Genomic DNA, 26,845 nt, shown 5'->3' with positions numbered 1-26,845 from the left:
ACTTTAGTGGCACCCAATAAACACCCTCCAAATACCACATCAAGGACCTCCTCTTCTCAACACCACTAACCATCCATTGAAGGCCTTCAATGCCCATAGACTTGATTAACCACCTTGCCATCCCTATCACCTTGCTTGCTAACAACCAACATATTAAAGTTAGCCAAAATAGGAAAAACAAACCTTCAGATACTTAAGAGGCTTCTCCATAAACAACCTAAAACTCAAACTCATCTCTTTCACTGCCACCTTCACATCAACACCTTCTAAACGACTTCAACACATTTTTGAAAAAAAAACATGTGAATACCTATGCACAAATGAAAACACTAATGTGCAAGCCATAACCTTCAGAACCCTGGTACTCTGACAACAAATACTCCATCTGCTGACAGAAAAAACCTCGTGGTACTGAAGTCACACAGCATTGCATCTTATCCTCATCATCTAGAAACTGCACATGGAGCCCCTTGCGACTCTACTCACAGATAGTAACATCACAATTCAGCAATATGTCCATAATGCACAACTGTATTTGAAAGTCTTATTTGCTCCAGACATCCAACTCCTCAGACAGTGCTTGCACGTCTTCCAGGCCTTGACTTCCAAAATCAACCTGAAGCTTATTACCACCAACGCAGAATTTCTGCTGTTCATCACCAAGAACCACAAGCAGCCAGTAGTCCAAACGTGGCTCAACAATATGAACCTGGACAGTTTTGAGTGACTGGCACACCCACAGCCTGGGCACCATCAGACTGGAGATGTAGAAGTACAAAAAGTAGAAACAAGGCAACCGGCAGGAGCTTTGGATACAGGTTAGATTTTTTTTAAATGTTGGCAGTGTTTCCTTCTCCTTCAAAATGTAATAAAAGTGGGCAGGCGTAGCCTCCTTGTAAATTAGTCATCAAAGCCACCAACAACCAAGGGGCATATTTTCAAGAAAGTGCAAAGCGTGTCGTTAAGCCAAGAAGGCTAACATTACGCTTTGTCACTTTAAAAATGCAGAGCTTCATCATATGGTGCAGCCCTGCGTTTCCCCTTGTGCTGGCGCTAAATGAAGCTGCCTAGCGCCAACGCAGGCACCTTGCATCATAGGGCAAGAGTGCCTGTGTTTAGGGTAAGATTGTTTATGTGCAGGAAGGTCTCCCTTCCTCCCTATAAACAATCTTTAAATGCCGTTTTGTAACTTCTATGTGCGCTGCTTAATGCGGCACACATAGAAGTTGCAAAACAGCATTTTTTTCAAATGATTCTTTATGTGCCGGAAGGGGTACCTTGCTGCACATAAACAATCATTGGTGTTTTGCTGATTCTATGCGTGCTGCCCATGGCAGCACACATAGAAACAGCAAAAACGAGGAGAAATGAAGCATTTTTCCACGTTTGGCCTGTTTAAGACCAGGTTTATCCTTGTCTTAATTCTGGCACTGCCTCCAATTTACACTGCTCTTGTAAATAGGGCGCAGCGTCAAATTCAATGAGGGTGTGGCGGTGGAGCGCTCACCACAACATTCATTGCCCGCCCCTTTCAAGCTAAGTGTAACGTGAAAGGGGCCCTTATTTACAAGGCAGCTTTAAGCCATATTAAATGGCTTAACGCTGCCTTGTAAATTAGGCAGAGCTCCTATCGCCATCACAACGTCACTATAAGTGACGTTGTGGTGGCAATAGGCGCTTGTAAATATGCCCCCATATTGCACAATAGTATAGCAAAACTGCCTGTGACTTCGTCTGTTTTTTTCTTTCCTGCTTGTAAGTATTATTTGGGTACATTTTATATTGAAAATAATCACTAATCTTGCTTTCAGTCTTCTGCATGTATTCGCGTATGATCAAGGAACATTCTGGCAGCAGCATTTTACATTGCCAAAACTTGTTACATTTTGTAAACATTTGTACATGTTGTGATATTGGAATCACTGTCTGTGCAAGCTGAGCTTATAAAACACTGTTTTCCTTCAGAGCCCCCACTCTAATAGTAAAGCCTTTGCATTAGTAAACCATATGTACCGCTTAGAACATGGTATACTTTTAGGAGGATATCTTGTCTTAGCAGCAGATACACTTCTTTCCCAGAACCATATGGCGCACTATTAATTAGCAGCCAAAATGTTTGCACAACGGAGGTTTTGGTCTACTTGGCCAGTGTGAGAAAATAAAGACTTGTTGTCTTTGACCCTAAGCAATATGTCTTGGGTGTTAAGTTACAGAAATTCCACAAACCCTGCACGCACGTGTCCATTAATTATTTATGCACCTATTTACTCTCGTGTCCATCCATGCCATCATTCATCTATACATCAGTTGACTTATTTTCATATTCAGACACATTCCTATTCACACAGGCACACACACAACCTTGTCAATCAATGAAGAAATAAATTAAGGTGAAAATTGGGCAGACATAAGCTTTGTAAATGAAAGTTTGTTCAAGGGACCAGGAAAGTAACCCGATCAAGTGCTTATAACATTTGGCAGCCGGTTTACAGCCCTCTTGTCTGGCAGAGTTCTAAAAATCTAATCCTAAATTGACTATAGAAAAGATTGTCTAGCACTTTGCTACTTTTATTTCTAAAGAACGCATGTTAAAGGAATGTAGACGGTCTTCAATTTTCTTCAACAATGTAATCCTGATGCCTTGTCCTGAAAGGTAATAGGTGGGGCGGATGTAGGTTATAACGTCTCCATTTAAGTTCTCCTTTACATTAATGTAGTAACATTTTACTTTGAATCGATTGTCCTGTGCACTCGATTTTAATCTGATATTTTTTGCTTTTTCAGGAAGCTGAAATCATGGAAAAGAAGTTGCTGTTAGTGGATGTTGACTGTGGAGTCGATGATGCTCAGGCCATCATGATGGCTTTGGCAGCCCCCAATGTGGAGATCCTTGGGATCACGTGCTGTTATGGGAACGCCCCTTTGGAGAATGTGTGCAGGAACGTCCTTCGGGTTCTACAAGTGTGTGACAGATCTGAGGTAACCTTTGGAATCTTAGCGGTGAGAGGCAGATCCCACTAGATCACGACCAGCTTTTCGCCCCTACCCCTGCCTCAGATGGGACTACAACAATGCATAATAATAAATAGTAAGATGATCTACTTGAATGGTATGATCCTAGCAGGCTGAATTTATTAAAACATATAGTCTATGCCAGTGGTTCTTAACCTGCAGTTCAAGGACCCCTGGGGGTCCGCGAGGCCCACTCAAGAGGTCTACAACTGTGTTAAAAAATGTAATAATATTAAATTAATACTTGAAAATTAATAAAGTATATACAAATTGAAAATATGAAAACCTTTTCTATATTTGATTGTGAATTAAACAAAATATTGCAATATTTCAGCATTTGTTTGGTGTGAACTTGTTTTTGTATTTTTGGAATATTGTTTTGAAGTTCAAACCATAGAAATTGCTTAGGCCAGGGGCCCCTAGCTTCCAAACATGACTCAGTGGGGGTCACCGTATTCCAGTATTTATTCAATGTGGGTCCAGAAAAGTCAAAAGGTTAAGAACTGCTGGTCTATTCTATTGATGCCAGTCTTCAGGATGGTGACTTATGGAGGAGGAATTTGGGATTCATCCCACCTACAAATGCCGTACAGATATGAGCTGTTCTTTAAACCGATGTGAAGGAATTAACCAATTACTTGCTTGTTTTGAAGGCGCAAGACTTTTTTTGAGAATGATCAGTCTCCCTTTGGGAAGCTGCCAGAGAACCTTAAGAGCTTTTTCTCTCTTTGCATCCCTGACATATCTCTTTCTTCAGAATCATCATAGTCCCCAGAGTCAGAGCAGGATCCACCACTTGTTATGTATTCATGTTAGACCCCAAAACACTCTTTCCCCATCACTAACTGTACTCCACCTCTCTTCATGAGTTGCTGCACACCCTGGAGAGACTAAACCCCTTGAAGGCGAGGTAATTCTTCTCCATCATCTTAGTGCTAATGCTAGGTGGCCTCTCTTTCCATGGAGGTGGGGCTCTCTGCAGTTCCTCAGAGCACCCAGTGCTTCACCATCAATTTGTCTTCTTCTCGAGGTAGGAGCCTGATCGTCATCTTGAATGAGAGTGACACTTCTCTTGCTGCAGTCGGCCTCTGTCACTAGAGGAAGCCACTGCCCCAGCTCCAACCACCACACCCTTTTTCATGTTCTTCAAGGGTCAGGCCTTGTACTAAACACTGCTGGGAAGCTTCCTTCTTGGATCCACTAAGTATACCTGGGGCTTCCATAGCCACTGAGGTTTTTGCTGTCAATCATCTGTGCAAAAGATGATTAACCCATGGGGTCTGCTTCTCAACAAGCATGACCAAGATCAGCCTTGATGCATACATTGGGATGACAGACTGCGGTGCTGAATGTGGGAGTTAGGCAAAGTCTCAAAGTGCAGTTTACCTCAAGCCTGTTGTGTCTGGCCTCCCTATTTTTTGTTTTTAGATATAAAGTAACAAAAACACAGACATCATAAATATTGCATGCAGAAAGAATGATATATTGCTACTCCAATGTCAGATTGTTCTTATGACACCCTGTGTAATTGTACGTCAGATTGACGATAATGACAAACACATAATATAAAAAGCCCTAATGATCAAAATATCAGTCACTAATTCCAACACTGATGCTAACTTTGAACCAGACCTTGCCCCACACCTGTCACAAAATCTAAACCTATTCATAACTCTCCTTAACCCTAATTTCACCGTGGCCCGTGGAACATGGGACAAGACAAGGCTGTCCAAGAGGAGTTCAGGAGCTGACGGCTGTCGTCGGGCAGTGGAGAACAGGGCTGCTGACCTAGCAAAGAGGTGAGGGCACAGTGGTCCTGCAGAACTGGGGCTGGGCACGCCCATGCTGCGGGGGACTGCCAGAAGCCATGCTGTATGCCTCATACTGAAAACAGCCTCGGAGGGGCCTAGACAGACGTGAGCTACGGAAGGAGAATCACAACTGTATGCAAGAGTTAGCAGACAAAAGCAAGAGGAGGGGGGAAGATGGCTGAGGGTTTCCAATGGGCGCAATGCCTCGGGCCCGGATCAAGAGGCCTAGCAGCCGAGAGGAAGGCCCTACTGGACAAGGTGTCTGATGGATCCACAATGGGCGCCATAGCTTGAGGATACAGTCGACGACATAAGAGCCGGTGGCGGAGGGAGGGGCACTATGTGGCGCAACTTGGCAGGGATTTTCCAGGAAACTCATGTAGGAACTTCACCACTGGTAACAAGATGAAGGACTGTTCTACATCTCCCCATCAGGGACTTTGTATTTCTTGTTTTTTGATTCTCTGGACTGTTCACGGATGACAGCTAACATATTGGTACATTTCATCATTCTTGGTTTGCCCTTCACTACACCGGGGTTCGGGGGGGGGAGGTCTGACAGGCCCATCGAGATATCTTCTGGGACCTCGATATGACCGCATTCCCTAAGAACCTGAGGGGCATATTCTCAAGGAGCTATCGCAGAGTTAACGGCACTTTATCGCAGACAAAGTCGCGATAAATGTATCTCCCCATTCACAAGCTGGTGCTAACAGCCCATAGCACCAGTTTACCTGCGATAGCAGCCGCAAAAAACATTGCCACAGATGACCCCGGCAACTATCGCTAATGAGATGCAGAGTAGGCGTTCCCGTGCAAAAATCTGCGACCACACCACTCCGCAACATTCTCAACGACCAGCCAGATCGTCGATAAGACCACAAAACAGGCGATAAGTCGCGTTAGCAGCAGGAAACTAACACCTGCTCTGACATGGTGCAAAGTCGGACCAAAGCCTGCACCACAACATGGAGCCCAGCCCAGAGCCACACCTGAAGGGCAACAGATGCCATGGAGCCAACGATCATGCAGCTCGGAGCTCCAACAAGGCCGCCACACCACCGCCATCACCCCCAAGACCCCCCCTCCCTGGGCACCACTTCCCCCGGCCAAAGACATGCCACATCAACTACACGGAATCATGTACCAAATGATCCGCCTGATGTCGCACAATCACATTTGGTGACATGCATGTGTCGTCACAAAAATTAGCATCACACATTCACCTTCGATGTAACAAATGAAAATGTATTCAACGAAACACAGAACAGAAATGAAGACACATGGCGGCTCCCCTCGGGACAATCCGTAGGTCACAGCCTGCAAGACAAAAATCATGATGAGAAGGTGTGTATTGCGCACATCAAAGGACAGAGAGAGAGCGAAAGAGAGAGAGAGCGAAAGAGAGAGAGAGAAAAACGGACAGAGAGGGGGGAGAGAGAGAAAGACAGACAGAGAGGGGGGAAGAGAGATAGATGGACAGAGAGGGGGGAGAGTGATAGATGGACAGAGAGGGGGGAGAGATAGACGGACAGGGGTGGGAGAGAGATATACGGACAGAGAGTCGGGGAGAGAGATAGACGGACAGAGAGGGGGGAGAGAGATAGACGGACAGAGAGGGGGGAGAGAGACAGACCGACAGAGGGGGGGAGAGAGATGGATAGAGAGGGGGAGGAGAGACACAGATAACAGAAGAGATGGACAGGGAGAGAGAGTGCCGACAATGCGCACCCAGGCCACACTGCACACCTGCTGCCACCGGTGTGTCTCCAACCACGTGCCGGTACTTAGTGCAGTTTACTAGGTCACACATCTGAAACAGATCCGGCATCTGAAACAGAGTCCAGATACATGAATGGCAATGTACATACAATTGCACAAGACATTATCGCCTGTCCGCCCCTGCGCACCCATGCAGATACACCCCAGCCCCTCCCGCCGCCCAGCGGTGCATGCCTGCCCCTGCGCACCCAGGCAGATACACCCCAGCCCCTCCTGCCGCCCAGCGGTGCATGCCCGCCCCTGCGCACCCAGGCCTCACTGCTCACCTTCCGCCCTTGGCGTGTAGTGATGAGGGCCCACCACGTGCCGCTGCAAGCCATATGCCCGGGGCCCGCGGACATGGCACCCTCCACATCATGCAGCCCCGCTCCGCAAGCCACCAGGTCTCACATTTTATTCGGGGTCTTGATTTCGCCATGGCAGAGGACATACCAGTGCACCCAGAATCATCGCAGGCTGCACACCCGCTCAGCCTCATAGGTGCCACTAACTCTGTGATCCAGGAGGCGATGCCACGTGGCGGTAGGCCCCCGCTGTCCGCTGGCTCAGGCCTACACTGCGGTCCAGCAGGGCACACAAAACCTGAGCAGTCCGGACCTCCGGGACGGGGCATCATCGCAGGCTGCACTCCCACTCAGCACTTAAGGTGCCCCTACCTCAGTGCACCGAAAGTCACCGTCCCGTGGCGGTGTGCCTGTGCCAGCCGTAGTGTATCCGGTGCCACCAAGTCTGTGCCCCTCAAGTCCTGGTCCCTCTATGATTGGGTATCGTGGTGCGGATGCCATCATGTCACCCCCGGGCCGGCGGAATGTGATGTTGCAGGCCCCTGGGCCCCCATGCCTACATGTGCACCACACGGATACACCCAGAGAGAGGCTGGAAATGGCATTGAATACGTGCGCTCGGCCCTTTTTAATTGGCAGGGTCACATGTCCTGTGACGCGTGTGCTGGATAGGTGTGGTGTGGGTGTCTACTAGCCGTGAGGCAGTGGCTGTGGCATTCTGACAACAAGACCTGTGATCAGCAGATTACTACATGGCAGACCTGGGACATGTAGCGTTGCCGTCCCCCCGTGAGCGTAAGTGGAGTGGGCTGGCTTGGCATATGCCAGTCCAGCGTAAGGTTTTGAACACTGACCCCGGGGGTCTGTGCGTTGTTCTGTACGGGGCTGTACTAGGAAGTAAAACTGCGTGTGTCCCTGTTGTTTCGTCGGCGCCACCCGGACAACATTCGGCAATGTGTCACCCTGTGACCCAAGTCCAACGACATGAGCCACATGGACGTAAGAGGAATTCACTGACCCTACATTCATCCATGTACCCACACTTGAAAGACCATAGACACGACACATCTGTGTGATTATGAATGTTTAATGCACATTCAGTGGAGTGTTGCATCTGGAGCAGTACAGGGCCGTGCAAACCCCACATGACGATGTTGGCGTGTGGATGGCCAGCCAGAGTCTTTCAGAGAATGACAAGTCCAAAGGAAGAGGAAGTGTTCAGTCTGCAGTCTGATTGCTGTGTCATTGGTGTTCAAAAAGTATATGGCAATCCATGTCGAGGTCCAAAGTGAATGTCGCAGAGTGTATCGGGGGACAGTGGGAGGTGATGATGCAGAGGGCAGAACCAAGCTGAAACAGGCTATATGGCAGAGATGAATGCTACTGCGTCCTTCTTACCATGAAGCCAGATTCATCCGCATCTTCGTCCGCTGCTGTTTCATGTGCCTCATGTGTGGGTGGTGGTGCCCTTTCTCCATCACTGTGTGTCAGTGACAACTCAGGGGCCAGAGGTGGAATGTCTGCCGCACTGTGTGGCACTGACACTTCAGGGGCGGAGATGTAGATGTAGTGGTAGCAGCAGCATGCATCAGCGCCAGGCCTTGTGGCAGCAATGCCATGAGGATGGTCTTGAGGTCACTGAGGAACCCAGCTACCACTCGCTGGTGTGCAGCCGAGGCAGCCGCACTTTCTGCATTCGCTCTCTCCATGCTCTCCATTAACCTCCGCATGTTTCCCAACTCCTGTGTGACATCGCTAGTACCTCTCTGACTGGACAGTTGTTCTATTCTCTGAGTCAGGGCTCCAGCTATGTCAGCCATGATTCTTTGGAGAGCATGGAGCGGACTGCGGGTGTCCGTCAGGGACCGTGAGTGGTCCCTGATAGGAATTAGACACCCACGTATGGCGTCTAGTTTGTCTGCCATGCTGTTGAAGCCCACCCGCACCTGTTCAGCCAGCTGCTCCTGGCACCCCAACACACGGCGTTGGAAGGCCATGGGTTGGGCGTGGGTTTCCTGGGAGGCAGCAGTGGTGGTGGGTGTTTCCTGCTGTGTAGTCTGTGAAGAGGGTGGGCTCTCCTTGTAGCAGCTGGGCTGCCTAGCTCCTGGAAGTGGGCTGCGGAGGCTGTCCACGAGCAGTCGGAGGGTGTCTGAGTCGAAGCTGTGGTGGTCCTCATCGTCCTTAGAGAAGAGAGGTTCGGGCTGCTCTGCAGGAGGTGTTGATTCTCCCTCTGCAATGTGAAAGGGAGATGCAGTTTAACAATGTGTTCACATGTATGTTGTCACATTGTACATGTTAACATACAGACAGCATGACTGTACATCGTGGCTGTTTGGGCGGAGCTGCCTATTTGATGTGGGACTGTGGACATTTCCACAGCCGACGTGTGTGTGTTTGTACTTGTACGTTATCAACTCACATTGCCCTGCAATGCCAATTCTGATTGGCCAGTGTCTACACCCATCGGCACCAGTTGTGTCCTGTGTTCTGTTGTGGATGTATTGCGGTTTGTGCCACATCATTGTCAATGTTGATGTGCTCTGCATGTAATGTGTGTGTGCCACATTTTGGGAGAGTCGCCCCTGCAGCTCTGATTTTGCTGCCCCTTATCCCTTTCATGTGGTGTGCCTTTGACTTCTCTGCTTATACAGTGCTGGGAAGTTGCATACTTGTGTACATTGGTCTCTTGGTGGGAGTTGGGGGCTGGGGCATGGTTTGTCCGCAGATGTGCTATGCTTACTTGTGCATGTGTGCCACTGTGCCCATCTCCCCCCATCCCCGGTCGTTACTCACCCTGTTGCTGTTGTGTCCAGTCCTGTTGAGCAGTGTCCGGGCCCCCTACTCCTGCCACTGTCTCCCCACTGATGACTGTGGACACCATTTCCTCCATCTCGTCCAGCTCCTCCTGTGGTGCAGGACTCCCACCTCCAGTCTGCATTGCTGCCTTCCGGTTGTTTGCGAGTTTCTGCTTGGTTTTGCGCTTGACATAATTCCAGCACCTCTTGACTTCTTCCATTGTCCTCTTCAGCACGCCGACTGCATTCACCTTGTCCACGATGGACTGCCATAGTTGCTGTTGTTTGGCATTTGTTTGTCTGTTTTTTTTCGGCTTTTATGGTGATTTTCCCGCCTGACTCGTGTGAATTGCAGGCCTGTCACTGGTTTTCGCTGATTTTTGTATCGCGATTGGCCTCATCGCAGCTTTTTTGGCGTTTTTGTTTCGCATTTTACTTTATCGCAGCCATTTGGCACGTTATGTGGTGACTATCGCATGGTACCGCGTGTTGTGAATACTTGGTTAACACGGCGTAAATTTCCCACGATAGACAGCGATGTTGAGAGTTGCGTTAAGTTACTTTTGCGATGGTTATCACACGTTCTTGAGAATATACCCCTGAGGGTACTAACCCTCAAAGTTAAAGGCCTAAATAATCCAGTCAAGAGGAAAGCAGTATTGTCCTACCTCGAACACACACTTGCGGACTTATGTCTTTTACAGGAAACATACTTATTACAGAAGGACTAGAATAGACTGAAGTCTCGAACCATCCCTCAACAGTTCTTCTCCTCTATGACACACAAGGCATCAGGAGTCACAGTACTATGTTCACGCTCCTTCAAGGGAAGGTGGGAATGTAGGTAGTAGAGATCAAAGGCCGTCTATTGGGGTATCGTATACATCTAGGATCGCACTCCGTACTTTCGATTTCCATATACGCCCCAAACAAGAAACAGGAGCAGTTCATTCAGGAAGCTATTGGGGACTTCATGGCGACACAAGATTGGTGGGTAACTCTGGTGGGCGACTTAAATCCCATTTGTATGATAGATATGGACTCTTGTCCTAAATCAACATGGGGGTTAGGGCTTCACAAAAGGCATTGTATTTATTTTTAAGCGGCTCGACTTGGTCCATTATAGCTTAGCAATTTTATGATGTTTTCTTCAATATGTTCTTTAGATTCCAGTTTATTCAGGAGCTCCATCTTCCTTACTCGGAAGCCCTGTAGACGGAGCCTTTTATCATGGAAAAGATGGTTTGGGTGATAGTCCTGATCCCGACGCACCAGGTCTGGAGCACTTGCAGAGAGAACATGCTGTGGATGCCATGCTGAGAATAGTCAATGAACGAGTCGGTCGGGTGAGTAAGGAGAAACGCTGTATACCTTTTAATATTTTGGGTGCATTTTGTGATTTGGTGCTTTCATTGCACTATACCCAGTGGTTTAAAAATTCATGTTTCACAAGGGCATGCAAAATATGGGAAATATTTTGCAGGTTCCTAATAAATATTGAGACTATTTCAGGAATTACTGTGATAATGATAGCCTAAACCCACTCTGCACAAATTACCGTTGTCCGGTCTAATCAGCACTTAGTTCTTGAAAGGTAAAACATTACCATTCTAATGCCAATTGGTGCACATGCCTAGTTGCACTTTGCAGAGAGCAGCTTCAACAACCTCTCCAGTCTTCAGTGTTGTTACCTGGCCTTGCAGGTGCAACCTATTGTCAAATGGTTGAAAGATGCTCCCAACCAATAAACTTTGCTTCTCGTGGGTTGGCATGCTACTTAAGATGGGCCCTCTGTACCCTACCTGATGTAATATTTATCAGGATGTGGCAGTGCTAGTCAGTGGGTAGGTAAGAGGATAATAAAAAGGACTCCCATCTGTGTGAGAGTGCCATTCTGGGGTATGATTTGTTTTAGGAAATTGATGCAAGAAGCAATTGTGACTAAATAGAGAGAGGAGGGCTGCAAGAATAGGAGACTGATGATGAGGACACATTTATGTTTTTCTAACAAGGCTAAGGCAAAATTTAGTGTTCAAGTTGGGCAATTCTTGAAGTATGCTATATTGGTAAAGGCTTCCCAGATCACTTGGAAGGGGTTGTCAGGTAGGCCGCCAAACTCTGCTTGTTTTCTAATGAATTAAGACAGCAGGTGGAGGGTGGCTGGATGCCTCATGTTAACAATTTCTAGGGACTGACCTGCTACAAAATTGTCAATTGGGACTATATGGGAAGAGGACTTTGGGACTCTGTAGTCAAATGGTTGTGAGGTCACAGAATACTCTGCAAAGGAGTGATATGAGTGAGGACAATTGAGCAATAGATGTTCACATGCTTCAGCTGAATTAGCGAGAGGTGACTAGAGTGGGGAGAAGTCCGTGGCCAGACCACGAGGGACTATCTGAGGTGAAAAGAGATAGAGAGCATTTGGAGATATGTCCTCTGCCTTTGAGGCCACACAAGGGTTCAGTGACCCACAACTGCTCAACATGCGATGCAAAACACTGAAGGACAACAAATCTTGGTGGTGGGTGCTCCTCTGCAATGCCGATTTGGGTCATAACAGTGCACATAACCAGGAAATTAGGAAATAAGGATATTTATGGGTATCTGTAGAGAAGGATAGACCCTGCAGAAAAGTGGATGGTCTCTAGCCCCCTACTCCCTTGAGAAATGTTGAATGGATGCAGTATCAGTGGTAAATATTTTGATATAATTGAGGCATTTAGTGAAAAGTGTAGCCTTTACATAATGGGAGCCTGCCACTTAAAGGTTTCTCATTCTCAACCCTTACTTGGGAATCCCGGCATAAATCCCATCTTGCTCCCTAACTTTTTGCTCCCAATATTTTGTTTGCACCCACTTTTTCCACTCTGCAATACACCATCTTTGTACTCACTTCAAATAATGATCACAATCCTTGTCAGGGTGAATCACAAAAGTCACTAAATAAACATGTGTTCAACCCCTAGGAGCTATGGCGCAGGGCAGCCAGGTTTACCTTACAGGCAATGTTACAAATATTTATGAGGTACTCAAACAGTATTAAAGTAAAAACTCAACACAAGAAAAATCTCAAACTAATCTAGAAAAATAGAAAATGTTTTAATGAATGGCACCAAAACAACAAAACTCCAATTATAAGAACTGGAGTTCTACATTTGTAAAGTTTGTATGTAAAAATAGCACCAAAAGACTTCTTTAAGTGCCAACTGCAGGAAACTGGTCATGCTGGACCAGGACAAGGGTAAGATTTAAGGGTGACCGCAACGGGGCATGGATCAGATACAAGATCAGCTTCGTCCAGGTCAGAAAGTTACCTTCTTACTTAGAAACTTTTATGGAGTTAGAAATACTTGAATGGAGCCAGGCAGCTGACTGGATCTGAGGAAAGGCTCGACAATGACAGGGAGCCACTGCACAAGGTCTCGGAGACTAGTTGGCATTGGGACCAGAGATGCCATGGACAAAGGTTGCCAGCATTGCTTGGATGCTGCTCGGTGTCTAGTCTGATGAAGCCATTGATCGGGTGCTGCTTGGGGTTGAATCCGGTGAGGCCGTCGACGAACGCTGTTGCTGTCTCTTGGGAAGGGAGTAGTAAACTCTGATCACAGCCCAGGGACCAGGATATTGGGGAAAGTACTCGAGAGTCACAACTCACTCTTTGGTACTGGTTGTAGGAAGATGGCCTTTTATGTGGTAGTACCGAAGTAATGGCACACCATGCAAAAAGTACAGACAACCCTTATTTGTTTACGGTACTTAAATTAATAATCAAAATCACACTAAGGATCCAAGGGGGAAATCCCAAATGCGAGCGTATCACTCACTACCAATACATGAGACTCACAAAAGATACGTTCTCCAAATTCAGGTTTTTTTTTGTTTGTGAAGGAAAGGTATTCCTTTATAAGGACGAGAACCCTCACTCACCCGAAGGTGACATGCTTCATCATAGGGCTCCCTCATCACACCAGGGCCACAAGGTCCCGGGTGTGGGCTACAACTCTCCACCGAGCGAAGTAGGTGGAGAGGAGCTGAGGTTTTTTAAATGGGGGATACCACTAAAAAGTGTGAGTGAAGGGCAGAGTGCAAAACAAGAAAGTGAAAGGTAAAAACTATCTCAAGGGCAGCTGCGGTCTGTCAGGTAACAGCGGTGGGGCAGTGGGGCTGTGTAAGGTGGGATTTCGAGTGACGATGCCGAGGGAAAATTAATTATTTATTTAATTTTCCCTCTGCATCGTTCTTCGAAATCCCCCCTTACACGGCCCATCCGCCCCACCGATATTACCTTGACCAGACCGCGGCTGCTCAAGGGACCCAATATTTGTATTCAATGGTACACTTGGATAGGGTCAAAAAAGAAGACTGGGGTTTCAGAGCAAACATACCTCCACGTTGGTCAATATGTTTCTGCCTTCAATAGACTCCAACCGGATTTCTTGGGCATTCTTCAGGACCAGTAAACAATTCAAATCACTCTGCATTAATTCATGAAATTAATCAGATGGATATACTGGCCATGATTATGTGAAGTTGTGAAGATGATGGGTGATTAGTACACCATCTCCATCTGATGGAGGAGATATGATACCTCTCTTGAGGCATGCAGGACCCCACTGCAAACTTGGCTACTGAAACACTCTTATAGTCCGTGTGCGCTGCGCGCTAGGGGGGTCAAGTGCTCTATTTGTGGTAATTTGCTTGAGTAACTTAGGCTTCTCAGAGGGTAGTCTTAAGCATTTGTTGTACACACCGAGTCAATAAATGAGACACACACCCAAGAAGGAAATCTAAGACCAATTTAGAAAAATAACACAGATTGTTATATAATCATAGACACCAAGATCATCAGAATCAGGTAAGTGCTTTCGGAGATAGGATTTTACTATAAAAAAGTAAAATACTCAGATAACAATTTTTGAGGTATGAGCCTGGAATGCGGTAATGTTATCCTATGTAAGAAACATACACTGCGTACATACACTGGAGAGCGTTTCTGGAGGGTGCCTTTTGGAACTTAAAGTGCTTAGGTCACAAGAAACTACTAAGAGTTCAGTTTTATCTGCCCTGGTGAGTCCGGATGCAGAGGAGCTGGGCGCGTTGGTAGCCTTGAGCGCTACTCGCTAAAGTCAATGGAAGGGTACCTGTAATAGGGTGCAAGCAGGGACTTGGGGACCTATCCGACAGACTCCAAAAGGGATATGCTACAAGGTTGTTGAAGCGCTAGACAGCCCTCCCAAACTTTAGGAAGATGCACAGCTTCTGGACAAATCGGGTCTTTGCAATTGCCGGGACAGCAGCAGACAGGCAGGTTTTGGCACCAATTTCGGAGCTGGTCCACAGTTCTTGCAATGTTGGTTCTTCTTAGTCCTTCTTCAGGTCCCAGGTAGATGAATCTGAGTTTCTGGTGTCAGGGGGAACCCCTAAATACTGAATTTCCGGGCATTTAGGGGAGTCTAGGGTAGTAGCCAATGGGCTCTTTTCCCCCTGGGGTGATTACAGCCCCTCAATGACCACTTCCTGTGGAGAGTGGCATAAGCCTGACCTGAAGTTCCTAGTTTAATGAAATTCAAAATGGTGAAACCCTGTCTCAGCTGTCTACTTCATGTGGCCCACCTTAGGGGTGTGTCCAGCCTGGAAGTGCAACACACCTACTGACAATCTAACTTCCTGCCTGCTCTGGTGCCAATTAGGCCCCAGGGCAGGAGGTGGTTTTTCCCCAGGTCTTGGGGGAAGCTAGGGTTGCATGACTAAGACAGCAGAGGCTTTGCAGCCTCTGGCCTTGATGTGCTAAATCACTAGCCATCTTGCTGGAGGAGGTGTGAACAACTTCCTCCAGAGCAGGCATTGTTTCTGGCCTCTGAGAGTGCAGGCTTTCACCTACAGGAGTTCAGAAACGCGTGGTGGTAGACTTGACAATACCAGTCAGGCAGCACACTAGAGGACTAGTACGGACTGCTGTAGGAGTGACTTACATATAAGACATGCAGTGTATCTGGGCATTGCACACAGGAAGTGTACAAAGTTGTGTTTTCAAAAACGCTTGCGCCCTTTCACCCATCCTGCAATGACTGTCTCCATACGTTTTTTGTGTGGGTCCCTTTGGGTGGCATTATGCATGCTGCAGCCCATAGGGTACTTAAGTCCTTACCAATTGGGTTACAACTAAGCATTTAATTGTTAAGGGAAAGAACACTGGCATTGGAGCCTAGTGAGCAGGCTTCAGTGCCCTGTCAAAGTCGAAAACCAGCATTTAGTAGTTCAAATGGAGGGAAAAAGTGAGGGGTACATCTGCAAAGAGAACTCCAGCTTCCTACACTGGTCAGCTGGAGAGCAGGAAAGGGCCCTAGGAGGTTGTTGAAGGCCTATATCTCAAACAAGAGGTCAGCCAACTGACCCTCGAAGGCACTTCTGGGGTCCTGGGTTCAAGGGAAGACGGCAAAGTCTTCCTTTGGGTTCTTCAGGCAGCAGGGCAGTCCTTCTTCTAATGCCTCTCAGATCCAGAAGCGTTCTGGTGAGGGTACTGGGGATTCCAAATTTAGGTCCAGTGCTAGCCCTTGGGTGGCGGCAACCACTGGTTACACCCAAGCCAATGAGGTAATAGTTCCCAGAGGTGACACTAACCACCTTTACAGTACTGTGTGTTTTACTCCAAATTATCCTACATTGCCCCTCTACCTATATCCAAAAACGGCAGGGCATTTCTTCTCTTAATCAGTGCTCCCTGGGCACAACCAAAGGTGCGGCTATAATAATGTCTAAATCCTCCCTTTTGATCACTCCAAACCACTTCTGGGGCATCTCCCATTCCCACTGGGTTTGGAGCCAACCTGGCTAGAGGGACAAAGGAAGGCACAGGCCTGGTCTCAGGCTCATCTGCTTGTGACAGGGTAGGCCTCTTTGAAGTGTAACCAGTCCTTGGGCCCAGTTCCCAGGCCATCCTGGCAAAGGAAGGACCAGCACCTCCTCAAACCTAAGCCCTTTGTTCCCTATTTGGGAGAAATCCACCTCTCACCACAGGGGAGCTATCAGCAGTAAAGTGACATTGAATAATCGCAGAAAGGCCTCCAGAGGTTTAGGCTGGAAAAGGTAACTTTTCTAAAAGTAACTTTTACAACTCAGTCAAATTTCGATTTCACTATTAAATTAAATTTTGAATAGCTATTAAAACTGACTCCTTGAATTATATTTTTAGCTGCTTCCAATCTGAAATTATCATTATCAGGTGTTGTAATGTAATCCATTGTTTTCCTATGAGGTGGCTAACATTGCAACAGTGAAAAGGGCTTTTGGGGCCTTTTCAGTGTCAGGAAATTTATAGCATTAATTTCTACATGTCCTACTTTTAAATACCATGCACCTTGCCTTACTTAGCAATACGGCCGACCTTATGGATGATGCATAAACATCTAAAAGGAAGGTGTAGGCCTGTCAAAAGGGTGATTTAACAGGTTGAATTGGCAGTTTACAAATTGCACATCCTGGCTGCGGAGGCAGGCCTGAAGACATGCATTACAGTGCTAATGTAGTGGGTGGTATAATGAATGCTGCAGTCCACTAGTAGCATTTAATTTGCAGGCCCAGGGTACATGTAGTACCATATGCAAGGGACTTTTATGTAAACTAAATGTGCCATGTAGGTATATGCCAACTTCAGTTTTGTGGGAGTGCACAGGACTTAACCACTGGCTAACAGGATTAAAGCGTGCAGAGTCCTAAAGCTAAAAACAGTTCAGGGAACAATTTGAGGAATACCATGCAAAAGATGGCCATTTCCAACACCTGTGCCAAACATTCCTATGCCAACTGAGGGGGCCAAGTGCGAGTCAGAATTCTGACTCTGTGCAAGTTTAAAATATTGCTCCTAAAGTGCTGTTTGAGGAGGGATAACTTTTTGCAAAGATACTTTGAGACAGATTTCCTGATCCTGACTGTGCAAGTGTGTAAAACATTTCTCCCTAAGTGCCATTTGAGGTGGGGGATGTTTTTGCAAAGAAACCATATATTTATTTAGAGGAGATAGTTTTAGATATTGGTTTAAACTGAGCTTTGTGTGTAAATAGGAATGGAGGTAATTTAGGTCCTATTTATCTATTGCCTCCGGCTACATAAGTGAGCAGTGGTATACCTAGATTGAGTCACCCCATGAGGTTAATTTTTCCTACATGATTCAGAATGCGATATCCTGCAGATTAAGTTTAGAAGAATTTAACGATCAAACGAAGGGTCATCTATGATCCTGAAGGAGCAATTTTGCCCCGTATAGAACTTTCTAAATGTTGCGGTTAGAACATATTTGCATCATATTAATTGCTGGAAGATTATGGAAATTAAACTCCTGAAGAAGGTGGAGTGATTAAGTTGGACCACCGAAAGGTGTAAACAGTTTTTTGATGGTCCGCAATTAGCTAGCACTAAACAAGTGTACATCGAATATTGGCCCATAATTGTACAGTCATAATATTGGCAATGTGGAATGATTATCAAAGACTGATGATTTTCTCTTTTTTAACAATTCCAATTATGTTTGTGTTGTGTAATACATTTGTATATTTATTTTGTAATATTATTAAATGGAACTTTTTAAATAAATGTGTGTATTTTTTATATGTGACACAGACATTTTTTACACAGCATTAGGCAGTAATGGTGATTGATTGGTCATAATTGTTCACTTTGGTTGAATGATGCTTCTTTTTTAAATAACCTAGGGTAGTTCATTGGTGTCAGGATATGTAACCCTGTTCCCTTAGTCCTGAGGAGGTCACATGATTCTCAGTCTGTCCCTTGTTAATAAAGAAAACAACACATTCATCTCTACGTTTGCTCTAATTAAATGCAGGTTTCATTGGTTGCCACTGGTCCATTAACCAATCTAGCACTGGCAGTGAAACTGGACCCATCGTTTTCGCTGAAACTAAAGAATTTGTTCATCATGGGTGGAAACATGGAATGTAAGTAATATGTTTATTCCTTAGCAGTCAGTGGTTGAAATGCCAGCATTATAAAAAGAGCATCCCTGTGATCTTTGATTTAGATGCTTAACGCCCTCTCACCCACTAGGTACATGTGTGTGATGTTGGTGTGTTCCGGTGTTAAGGGATTTGGGCTTGCCAGATTGCTGATTAAATGTTTTAGAACAGTGGCGTCTTGCAGAGCTTTATGATGGGTAGGCCTATGCCAGATTTTCCAGATATCCACATAAGATGGGTGAGCATATAGTGAATCCAAATTGGACTCAATAAATAGTCATTGGTTATCCTGAAAACCTGGCATGGGTCTGTTATTCACGAACCTATTTTGACCATCATGTCTTAGAACCTCTCGCTACAATGAAACTTATGCTGTCTGGTCAGATGTTAAGGATGAACAATTTCAATTGTTACATGGCAGAACCCTGAATTGTCCAATTAAAATGAGAAGTGAAAAACCATAGCTAAAAAACGTTTTTCTTTTACTACATGTCTTGATTATACTCTGAGTGACGTTAGCGGTTATTGTATTGCTATTGCATTGCCATAAAAAAAAGGCGGAATCCAGTTTTATAAAGTAAGTATATCAATGGTGTTTTTTTTTTTAGCCAGAGGAAATACTTCGGTTTGTGGGGAATTCAATTTTGAATCTGACCCAGAAGCTGCTTACATTGTCTTGAATGAGTACACATGTCCTACTTATATTGCAACTTGGGAGTTCACATGTCGCAGCCAGTTGCCTTGGGTAAGATTTCACAATTTTCTCTAATGCATGTTAATACAGAATGAAATAGTTTCAGTGTGTTTGGTGCTAATGTACAACCAGTTTGCAAATACACATTATGGAAGGATGGTTCAGTCGAGAAAATATTTGAACATACTAAGCAGTAGTTCTCTAAAAAACAAAATAAACTGCATGAATGAAAGCGGAAAGATACAGCCTGCCTTTTCATTTCCATTTTTTTCAAAAGCCTATTTAATTGAATTTTATAGATAACCAGAGATGGCCCAAACATGTATACACCTGGTGCTCTGGAAGTACCAGGAGACCCCCGGTTTCCACCTGGGGCTTGCCATACTGAGATACTCCAAATCGTGAAGTGGATTTACCCAGTGACTGTCTGTCCAGCCTGCGATTCTAAAGGCAAAATTCTGAGTCCGTGCAATCCCGCGTTCACGCCCTAGCCTGACAAATGAGCATATGATCACGTGGGGTAAATAGTTATTGATATCGAGGAAGAGTAAGAGGGAAAAGAGAAAGTCCTTGTTCCCCAACCCAGAGTACTCCCCAGGAATTTTGTTTCAATTATCCTTAACGGTTGGGTCCACAAAATGAATACTGCTGCCTCTCTAGTACTATCCTCTTAGGGATGGGGGACAAGGGACAAAGACATGAGGCCATCCATCCACCAGCTATACCTGATCCTTCAGTGCAGCTACCCAGCCTTTGAAAAATCTGTGGCCCTGCTCACATCTGAGGAATTGTCCATGCTCTCCTCCTGGGGAAGGTGAGAATTGAAAGAGGAGGTCTTCAGTGGAAAAGTTGTGGAGACTGCCAAACTCCAAGTCTGAATTGGTAGCTACCCTGGCTTGTCATCAATATCGGCACTATCCAACCCCCATCTGACAACGTGGGGTTTGGGGCTCACTCCCAAGAACCTGCATCAATGTCTGTTTCTCCTGCCCACGCCGCATGTATGGATAATTCCGCGGGCTAGGGCACAAGAAGCCTAACGCCTGTTTATTCTGGGAAGAAGAAGAGGAGCACTGCAAGAAGCAGGTGTTACCGGGTGCTGGAGGCAGCAACCACATCCTACTGTCACACTTTCATTTAGGCTGCACAGCTGGAAAGAAGCACCTGCAGTCGCGCATGTCACTGGTCGTGCCAATCCACCCCCTCTGGCACCAAAACAGAGATGTCCTCCAAGCTGATCAGGCCACTGAATCAGATTAACCAGAACCACTGGAACCCGGATCTTCCAAATCAGTCTCATTGACCTGCCATCTACCTGGGCTGGTAAGACACCATTTCCCAGTCAGTTTGTCGGTTAGGCATGAGCAGCTGGGAGCACTGCTGACTCCACCAGCCCAGTTCAGTGGGCCCCTGGAGGTAACCCTCCACGTGGGAAGAGACATCATAATTGGACTTCCTATAAGCCACCTTGTCTGGCGATCCGCTATCCCTGGTCTCCATGAGCTGTTGCAGGCCCAGCTGCCAACATGAGGGTATGGAGCATCTAGTCTGCAGAAAAATGTCCCAGATACACACCTGCCCACCAGTCCGGTTTGGGAGAGGGGGAACGTAGTTCAAATCATAATTTACCTATTAAGTCGCAGAATTATCAATGATTAAGGATGCTCTGATCCCAAGATGACATAGAGCGTGACCGCCATTTTAGGTAGCCAAGCAATGCTCTTATAATTCACATTTTAAAGTGTGAAAATGTTTTGAGAGCACAAATTAACTGAACAAACTATAGCATGCATAATTGTAGTCAATTTATTAAATGGTTGTACCTTTACTGCCACAAAGCTTATATAAGACCTGATCCACAAATATACCCACCAACGCTAAGTACCCCCAAACAATTCTGGTCAACCCTGGTGATGTCAGGATGAAAGAGCAGATTTTGACACAGGCAATTAAGAAGAAATCGTTTTCCACCTCTGATAACTTATCATTTTGAATATACGCCTGACTCGGTTATCACAGTTACCACCCGGTCAGTACCACAAGACCAAGTCTGCCCTGCGTCTCGTTGCCGCCACCATCCTCTCTGCGTGCTAGGAGGCGCTTCTAAGCAAGCAAAGGGCTCCCGCAGCGCGGGACGCCCAACTTGGTTATCGCAGTTGCCACCGGGGTCAGGACCACAAGACTCGGTCTGCCCTGCGGCTCGTTGCCGCCACCGGCATCTCTGCGCGCCAGGATGCACTTCAAAGCAGGCAAAGGGCTCCAGCAGCGCGGGACGTGGGCAGACGTGCCAAGGCCAAGGGCGGGCCCGTCTGCGCCCGTCAAAGCCCGGAGGAGACTGGGCTGGGCCCCCCTCTTGGTTCTACCAGTCCACATGTTGGGTTAAAGGAGTCAAGCTCTAGCCGGGAGGAGTGGCGTTAAAGTAAAGTTTTTATTTTTTAATGTTTTAACTGTGTGCCCACAAGACTCCTTTTATCATGGGGAAATGGAAAGTCACGCCTGCTTCTAAAAGTACTGATGCTACCCTGGATGGTTTTCGGCAAAAAGCGGTGGGGGCTATTAATAAAGAAATAGAACTTGCAGAACGCAGACTTTCACTAGCCCCACCCGCTGATTTGACCGCCCAACCCGTCCCTGCCACTGGGGTCCTCAATGCAGCTACAGCTGAAACAATTACTGAACTAGTGGCACAACCTCCAATTTCACCCACCGTTATAATTTTGAGTCAGGGTGACCCAGGCACAGTGCATAAGGGAGAGGATGTGGCCACGCGATCATTCACAGGTAAATCAGGGCTCCAGAGCACTACTGGGGGAAAAAGGAAGTGCATTGAACCGGCAGGGATTGATCATCGAGCAAGGGGCCAGTCTTCAAGGGTCAAGAGATCCAAGCAAACTCTCCCACCAGGAAATGTTGGTAGATCCCGTAGTGGAGGAGGAAACATTATTTCACAGACTGAAATGGACACACTTACAGACAAAATTAGTAAAGTGGTGTTAGAGGCTTTGGAACCTATTTTATACCACCTAGGCTGTATAGAGGAGCATCTTGAACAAATATTGCAGGCCACAGGGAAATCAGCAGTGCAAAAAAGCAAAATGGCTTGACCATTTCAGCTAGTGGCATGGGCATCTGGTCCAGATGGGATTTCAAACAGGGAGCGAGGGGCCATCCACCAGTTAAGATTTGATCTCCATAGTAGGGGGAATCAGTTGAAAGAAAACACGCACACAAATGGCCTTGTGTCAAGTCTCTTATGTAAATAACATCTTAAATTTTCCCCCGGAGTGCAAACCTTATACTCTGCTCCTGACAGGGGTCCCTAATCTCTCTCCTGACCAACAGGAAAGCTGCCAGAGTCTCATCAATAAATCAGCTCATTGTTGCACCAGGAAAATTCAGTCTCAGATAAATTGGCCCGGACATATTATTATGGCAAGGCGGATAAGCTGGTCGGGTAAAACAACTAAAAATAGAGTGGGGGATTATGTAGTGCTGAATGTTATCAATAGGATGTGCACGCACCTTGCCTTGAAACATCTTCGAGATTCCCCCACTGAGCAGATACAGGCACGCCCTGTGTTTCTTTTACCCCCGCCAACAGGGGACTTGTATGAGACAACAGACCTGGCAGCCACCCCAGAATAGATATCCCCGCCCTCAGCCTCTTTCTTTTAATCACCCTAACCACTTCGAGGCGCTCTCTGGTTTAACAGAAATAGATTGACTACCTGTGCAACCGGGCAGATCAGTCGACCCGAAAAAAACAAGCATCCAAGGAGTCGACCCTTGGAGAGACTCCAATCTAGTCGCTAGTATAACCGGGATTAGGCTTGTTGCTATTTTCTTGAGCCCTTCTTTGCAAAACACCATTAACATGGGCGATAACACAAATGAAACTGAGACTGGTATCTGCCCGTCTATTTTACCTCCCAGCCATAATCTAGGAAGGGTGGGGTCTGATCCCGTTACCACGCCTGCTAGGCCTTCCACTAACTGTATTAGGGTGGACACAATGATCCAGGATCATAAAATGTGTTCATTTAGAATGATCTCCTGGAACATTGCAGGCATTCACCCGAGGTCGGATGAGGTTTGGCTAGATTACGTTAAGGTCTTCGATAATATTTGTATTCAGGAAACATGGTATAAGGATGACTTTGTGCTGGACGGTTATTGTTATTTTAATGTCCACGCAACCCCTTCACCGGCATTGAGGGCAAAAGGAGGGCTGGTGACATTGCTCTCAGTTAGATATGGGTCTATTCAAGCAGAGGTTGTAATTGAATCCCACTGGTATCAACTAATTTTGATTTCCATCCTGATTCAGTTTAAGCTATTATTGGTCAACTGGTCCTACAACATTTCTAACCAAACTAACTGTGATGTTATTGAAACCCTTCAGGCTGAAATCAATAAGATAGCTGGGAAGTGGCACACCCTGTGTATCCTTTGGCTGGGGGATTTCAATTGCACCTTTTGCTTGCATAGTCCCAATCGAGTTTGTGGGCTGCTGGATACAGAGGGCCAACTGCAGTCGCATTTTATACACACACAACAGGGGGAGGCTCTAAATGACATTATTATTATTGCAAATGACCTGTGCCCGATTGACACTCTGGCCAGCAGCCACTAAACACAGTGCCCCTCTTATGTCGGAGGAGGTAGGGAAAGTGTTATTGATATCATGTTTATATCAAGAAAGTTTGCCTCCTTTGTTGGTAATTTTAAGGTGGAGCCAAATAATGCAAGCGACCATAACCCCCTCACTGTTTCCCTAAGTGTAATAGCCCAAGAGGGAAAAGGCGATGGCCACCCTATTCAGTATAACACCAATCAAGGCCTAAGATTGAAAGCGGGCAAAATAAATCCTATTCAATTCAAGGAGAAAATCGTTAAGGCAAACCTAAGCACTATTTTGAGATGCCTCTAACACAACTCCCCAGATAAGGTCACACAGGGTTTTGAACAAATCTGCATGGATGTAGCTAAAAGCTCAACAAAATCAGCACGGAGAGGGGAAGTCCAGGAGACAAGATGGTATAATGCCGAGCGTTCAAGATCCCAAAAGAACCTCAAAAGACACTGCATGCAATCCCTTGTAATAAAATCCAAATTAAAAGTGCAAGACAGTCTTACAAAAATACCATCTATCAAAAGAAAGAAGAAATGAGGAGGTTGGCTTGGAAAGATCTTGAGAGAGCCAGTGCGCTTAAAGACACCAAGAGCTTTTGGCAGGTTATAAACAGCCCCCTATTTTCGGCAGATGCTAGGTGTATGGATTCATTGTTACTGGGGGAAGTTTGGGAATCCCATTTCTCGGCTATATTTAACCCAAAATGTATTTCACCACAGGAGTTAAGAGAGGATGTGCCATTAGATCCAATCTTGGCTCACCAACTTAGTGCTTCCCTTAAAGTGAGTGAGGTCGAGGATGCCCTGGCGAAAGGCATCTGTTTAAAAGCCCCAGGCCCAGATGGGGTCCCTTTAGACCTGTTTAAAAGCAATCCTCACCTTTGGGCACCCCTGCAGACTAGCGTCTTTAAGGCAGCGATAACCGATCCCATCCCAACATCCTAGAAGGAGGCCATAGTGGTACCAGTATATAAAAAGGGTAACAAGAACGACCCTGCATGCTACAGACCAATATCCTTAATTGATGCCAATGTAAAGGTGTTGGGGAGGGTTATTATTGCACGCCTTGAGACCAGGATAAGTAGCTCGGGGACTATGTCTCAAACGCAATATGGCTTTAGGAGGGGGATGGGTACAAATGAACAGTGCCTCAATTTGTCTCTGATTATGGGTAAGTACATAAAGGCCAGGAGGGGGTCTATCCACCTGGCCTTCATGGACTTATCCAATGCCTTTGACACTGTCAAGCAGGAGAAATTGTAGGAACAGATGGAGAAAATGGGCATTGAAGAACCCCTTATTTGCCTCCTGCGTAGGCTGCATGCATCCACCACCGTTGCCATACAATATGGCCCCAGGGGGCAGAAGACTAAGCCCATTGTTTCCACAGAAGTTGTTCAGCAGGGGTGCATTTTAACTCCATTTCTTTTTTTTTTTAACACAAATGGCCTTGAGGCATTTTTAATAGGGAAGGCACTTGACTTTCCCAGAATAGGAGGCAACCCGGTCCCTTTGTTGTCATATGCAGACAACACTGTTTTAATGGCCTTAACAGCTAATAGTCTCCAAAAATCATTGAATGCTTTTACAGATTTTATGTCAGCACTGGACCTAAAAGTTAATTTTACCAAGTCATATATCATGGTGTGTGGCCCCAAACTAACCAAAACAAGAAGATTTACTATAAATGGTAAGACCATTGATAATGTGGCTAATTTGACATATTTGGGGAATATTTTTAATAACACATTGAATTGGGACTCTCTCGTCACAGCGGGGGGCACAGCATACTTGCCGGGTAGTGGAGGGCCTATTCCGCTTTGCCTGTAAATTAGGCCACAAGCCAGTAACAGAGTTGATTACCTTATATAGAGCAAAATGTTTAGCTGTCGCATCTTACGGGGCAGGAGTGTGGGGACATCATAAATGCAGCCAGTTACACATCTTAGAAAATAAATTCATAAAAAGACTAATGATGACCCCAAATAGTGCCCCCGCAGTTTTTTGTCACTCTGAGGTAGGGCTGGATTACATAGAGGACCGAATTAATATGCCCCATTGCTTCTCTGGGCTAAAATTTGGACGTCTGTGGACCTAAAGTTCTCAAGGGAAGTTATTAAGGATTGCATTAACCTTGACAATGCCTTGGCGATCCCATGGCTTCGATTTGTTAGAGAAAAATTAAATGTGATTGGTCTGGGGCACTACTGTGACAACCCTGCTAGCATCCACACATATATAAAAACTATAAAAGAAGCACTTCACGCTGAGGTAAATATGCACCGCTGGCATTTGGGAACGCAATGTCACTCAGCCCCTTTCCCCACTCAACAGCAATTTTATCTATCTTTTACTATTAATGCACAGACTCATATTTTTATGACCAGACTACGCCTATGCACTTTGCATTTTCTAGTGGCTGTCCCCAAACAGTCAAGTTCGAGCGATAAACTCACCGTTTGTCCATGCAACAATTTGGCAGCGCAGAACACTTTGCACTTTATGCTGTTTTGCACACTTTACAACGAGCCGAGGGTACGATTCTTAATCCAGCTCTTAAGAGAAATCCGCCCCTGTACCTACATGGATGGTGTTAATTTTTTACACTCTCTGTCTACCGCTCCTATTTGTACTGCTGTTTTGAACTATATCAGAATGGCATTGTAACTAAGAACACATTAAGAGTCTCAATAGATAAATAGTTTTTTTTTAATTTGTTTCTAAACTTTTATATCATAAGTACTGATATGACGGAATTTAATAATGGGTATTAAAGCCTGTAGTCCAGGACACTGAGCATGTGGGACTAGTTTGGGGTTTTAGTGAATTTATTCACATATTGTATAAACCGGACTTGAAATTC

The 26,845-nt window shown here is 45.9% G+C and overlaps 1 protein-coding gene across 3 annotated transcripts in view; it reads left to right on the top strand.

The window, feature by feature from the left end:
* The window catches only part of LOC146805553 (nucleoside hydrolase-like), a 229,136-nt gene that overhangs the window by 190,472 nt on the left and 11,819 nt on the right, over nucleotides 1-26,845 (top strand). For all 3 annotated transcript variants that reach the window (XM_085622809.1, XM_085622810.1, XM_085622811.1), the window contains 4 exons: nucleotides 2,785-2,979; nucleotides 10,851-11,030; nucleotides 18,527-18,638; nucleotides 19,265-19,401. In XM_085622809.1, the coding sequence (XP_085478935.1) occupies nucleotides 2,797-2,979; nucleotides 10,851-11,030; nucleotides 18,527-18,638; nucleotides 19,265-19,401 (612 nt within the window). In that variant the 5' untranslated portion in view covers nucleotides 2,785-2,796. The remainder of the gene's footprint in view (nucleotides 1-2,784; nucleotides 2,980-10,850; nucleotides 11,031-18,526; nucleotides 18,639-19,264; nucleotides 19,402-26,845) is intronic.

The sequence above is a fragment of the Triturus cristatus genome, chromosome 8 (assembly GCF_964204655.1).
Source record: "Triturus cristatus chromosome 8, aTriCri1.1, whole genome shotgun sequence".
NCBI lineage: Eukaryota > Metazoa > Chordata > Amphibia > Caudata > Salamandridae > Triturus > Triturus cristatus.
The sequence above is the reverse complement of the archived record's forward strand: the minus strand, read 5'-3'. Positions and strand labels throughout refer to the sequence as shown.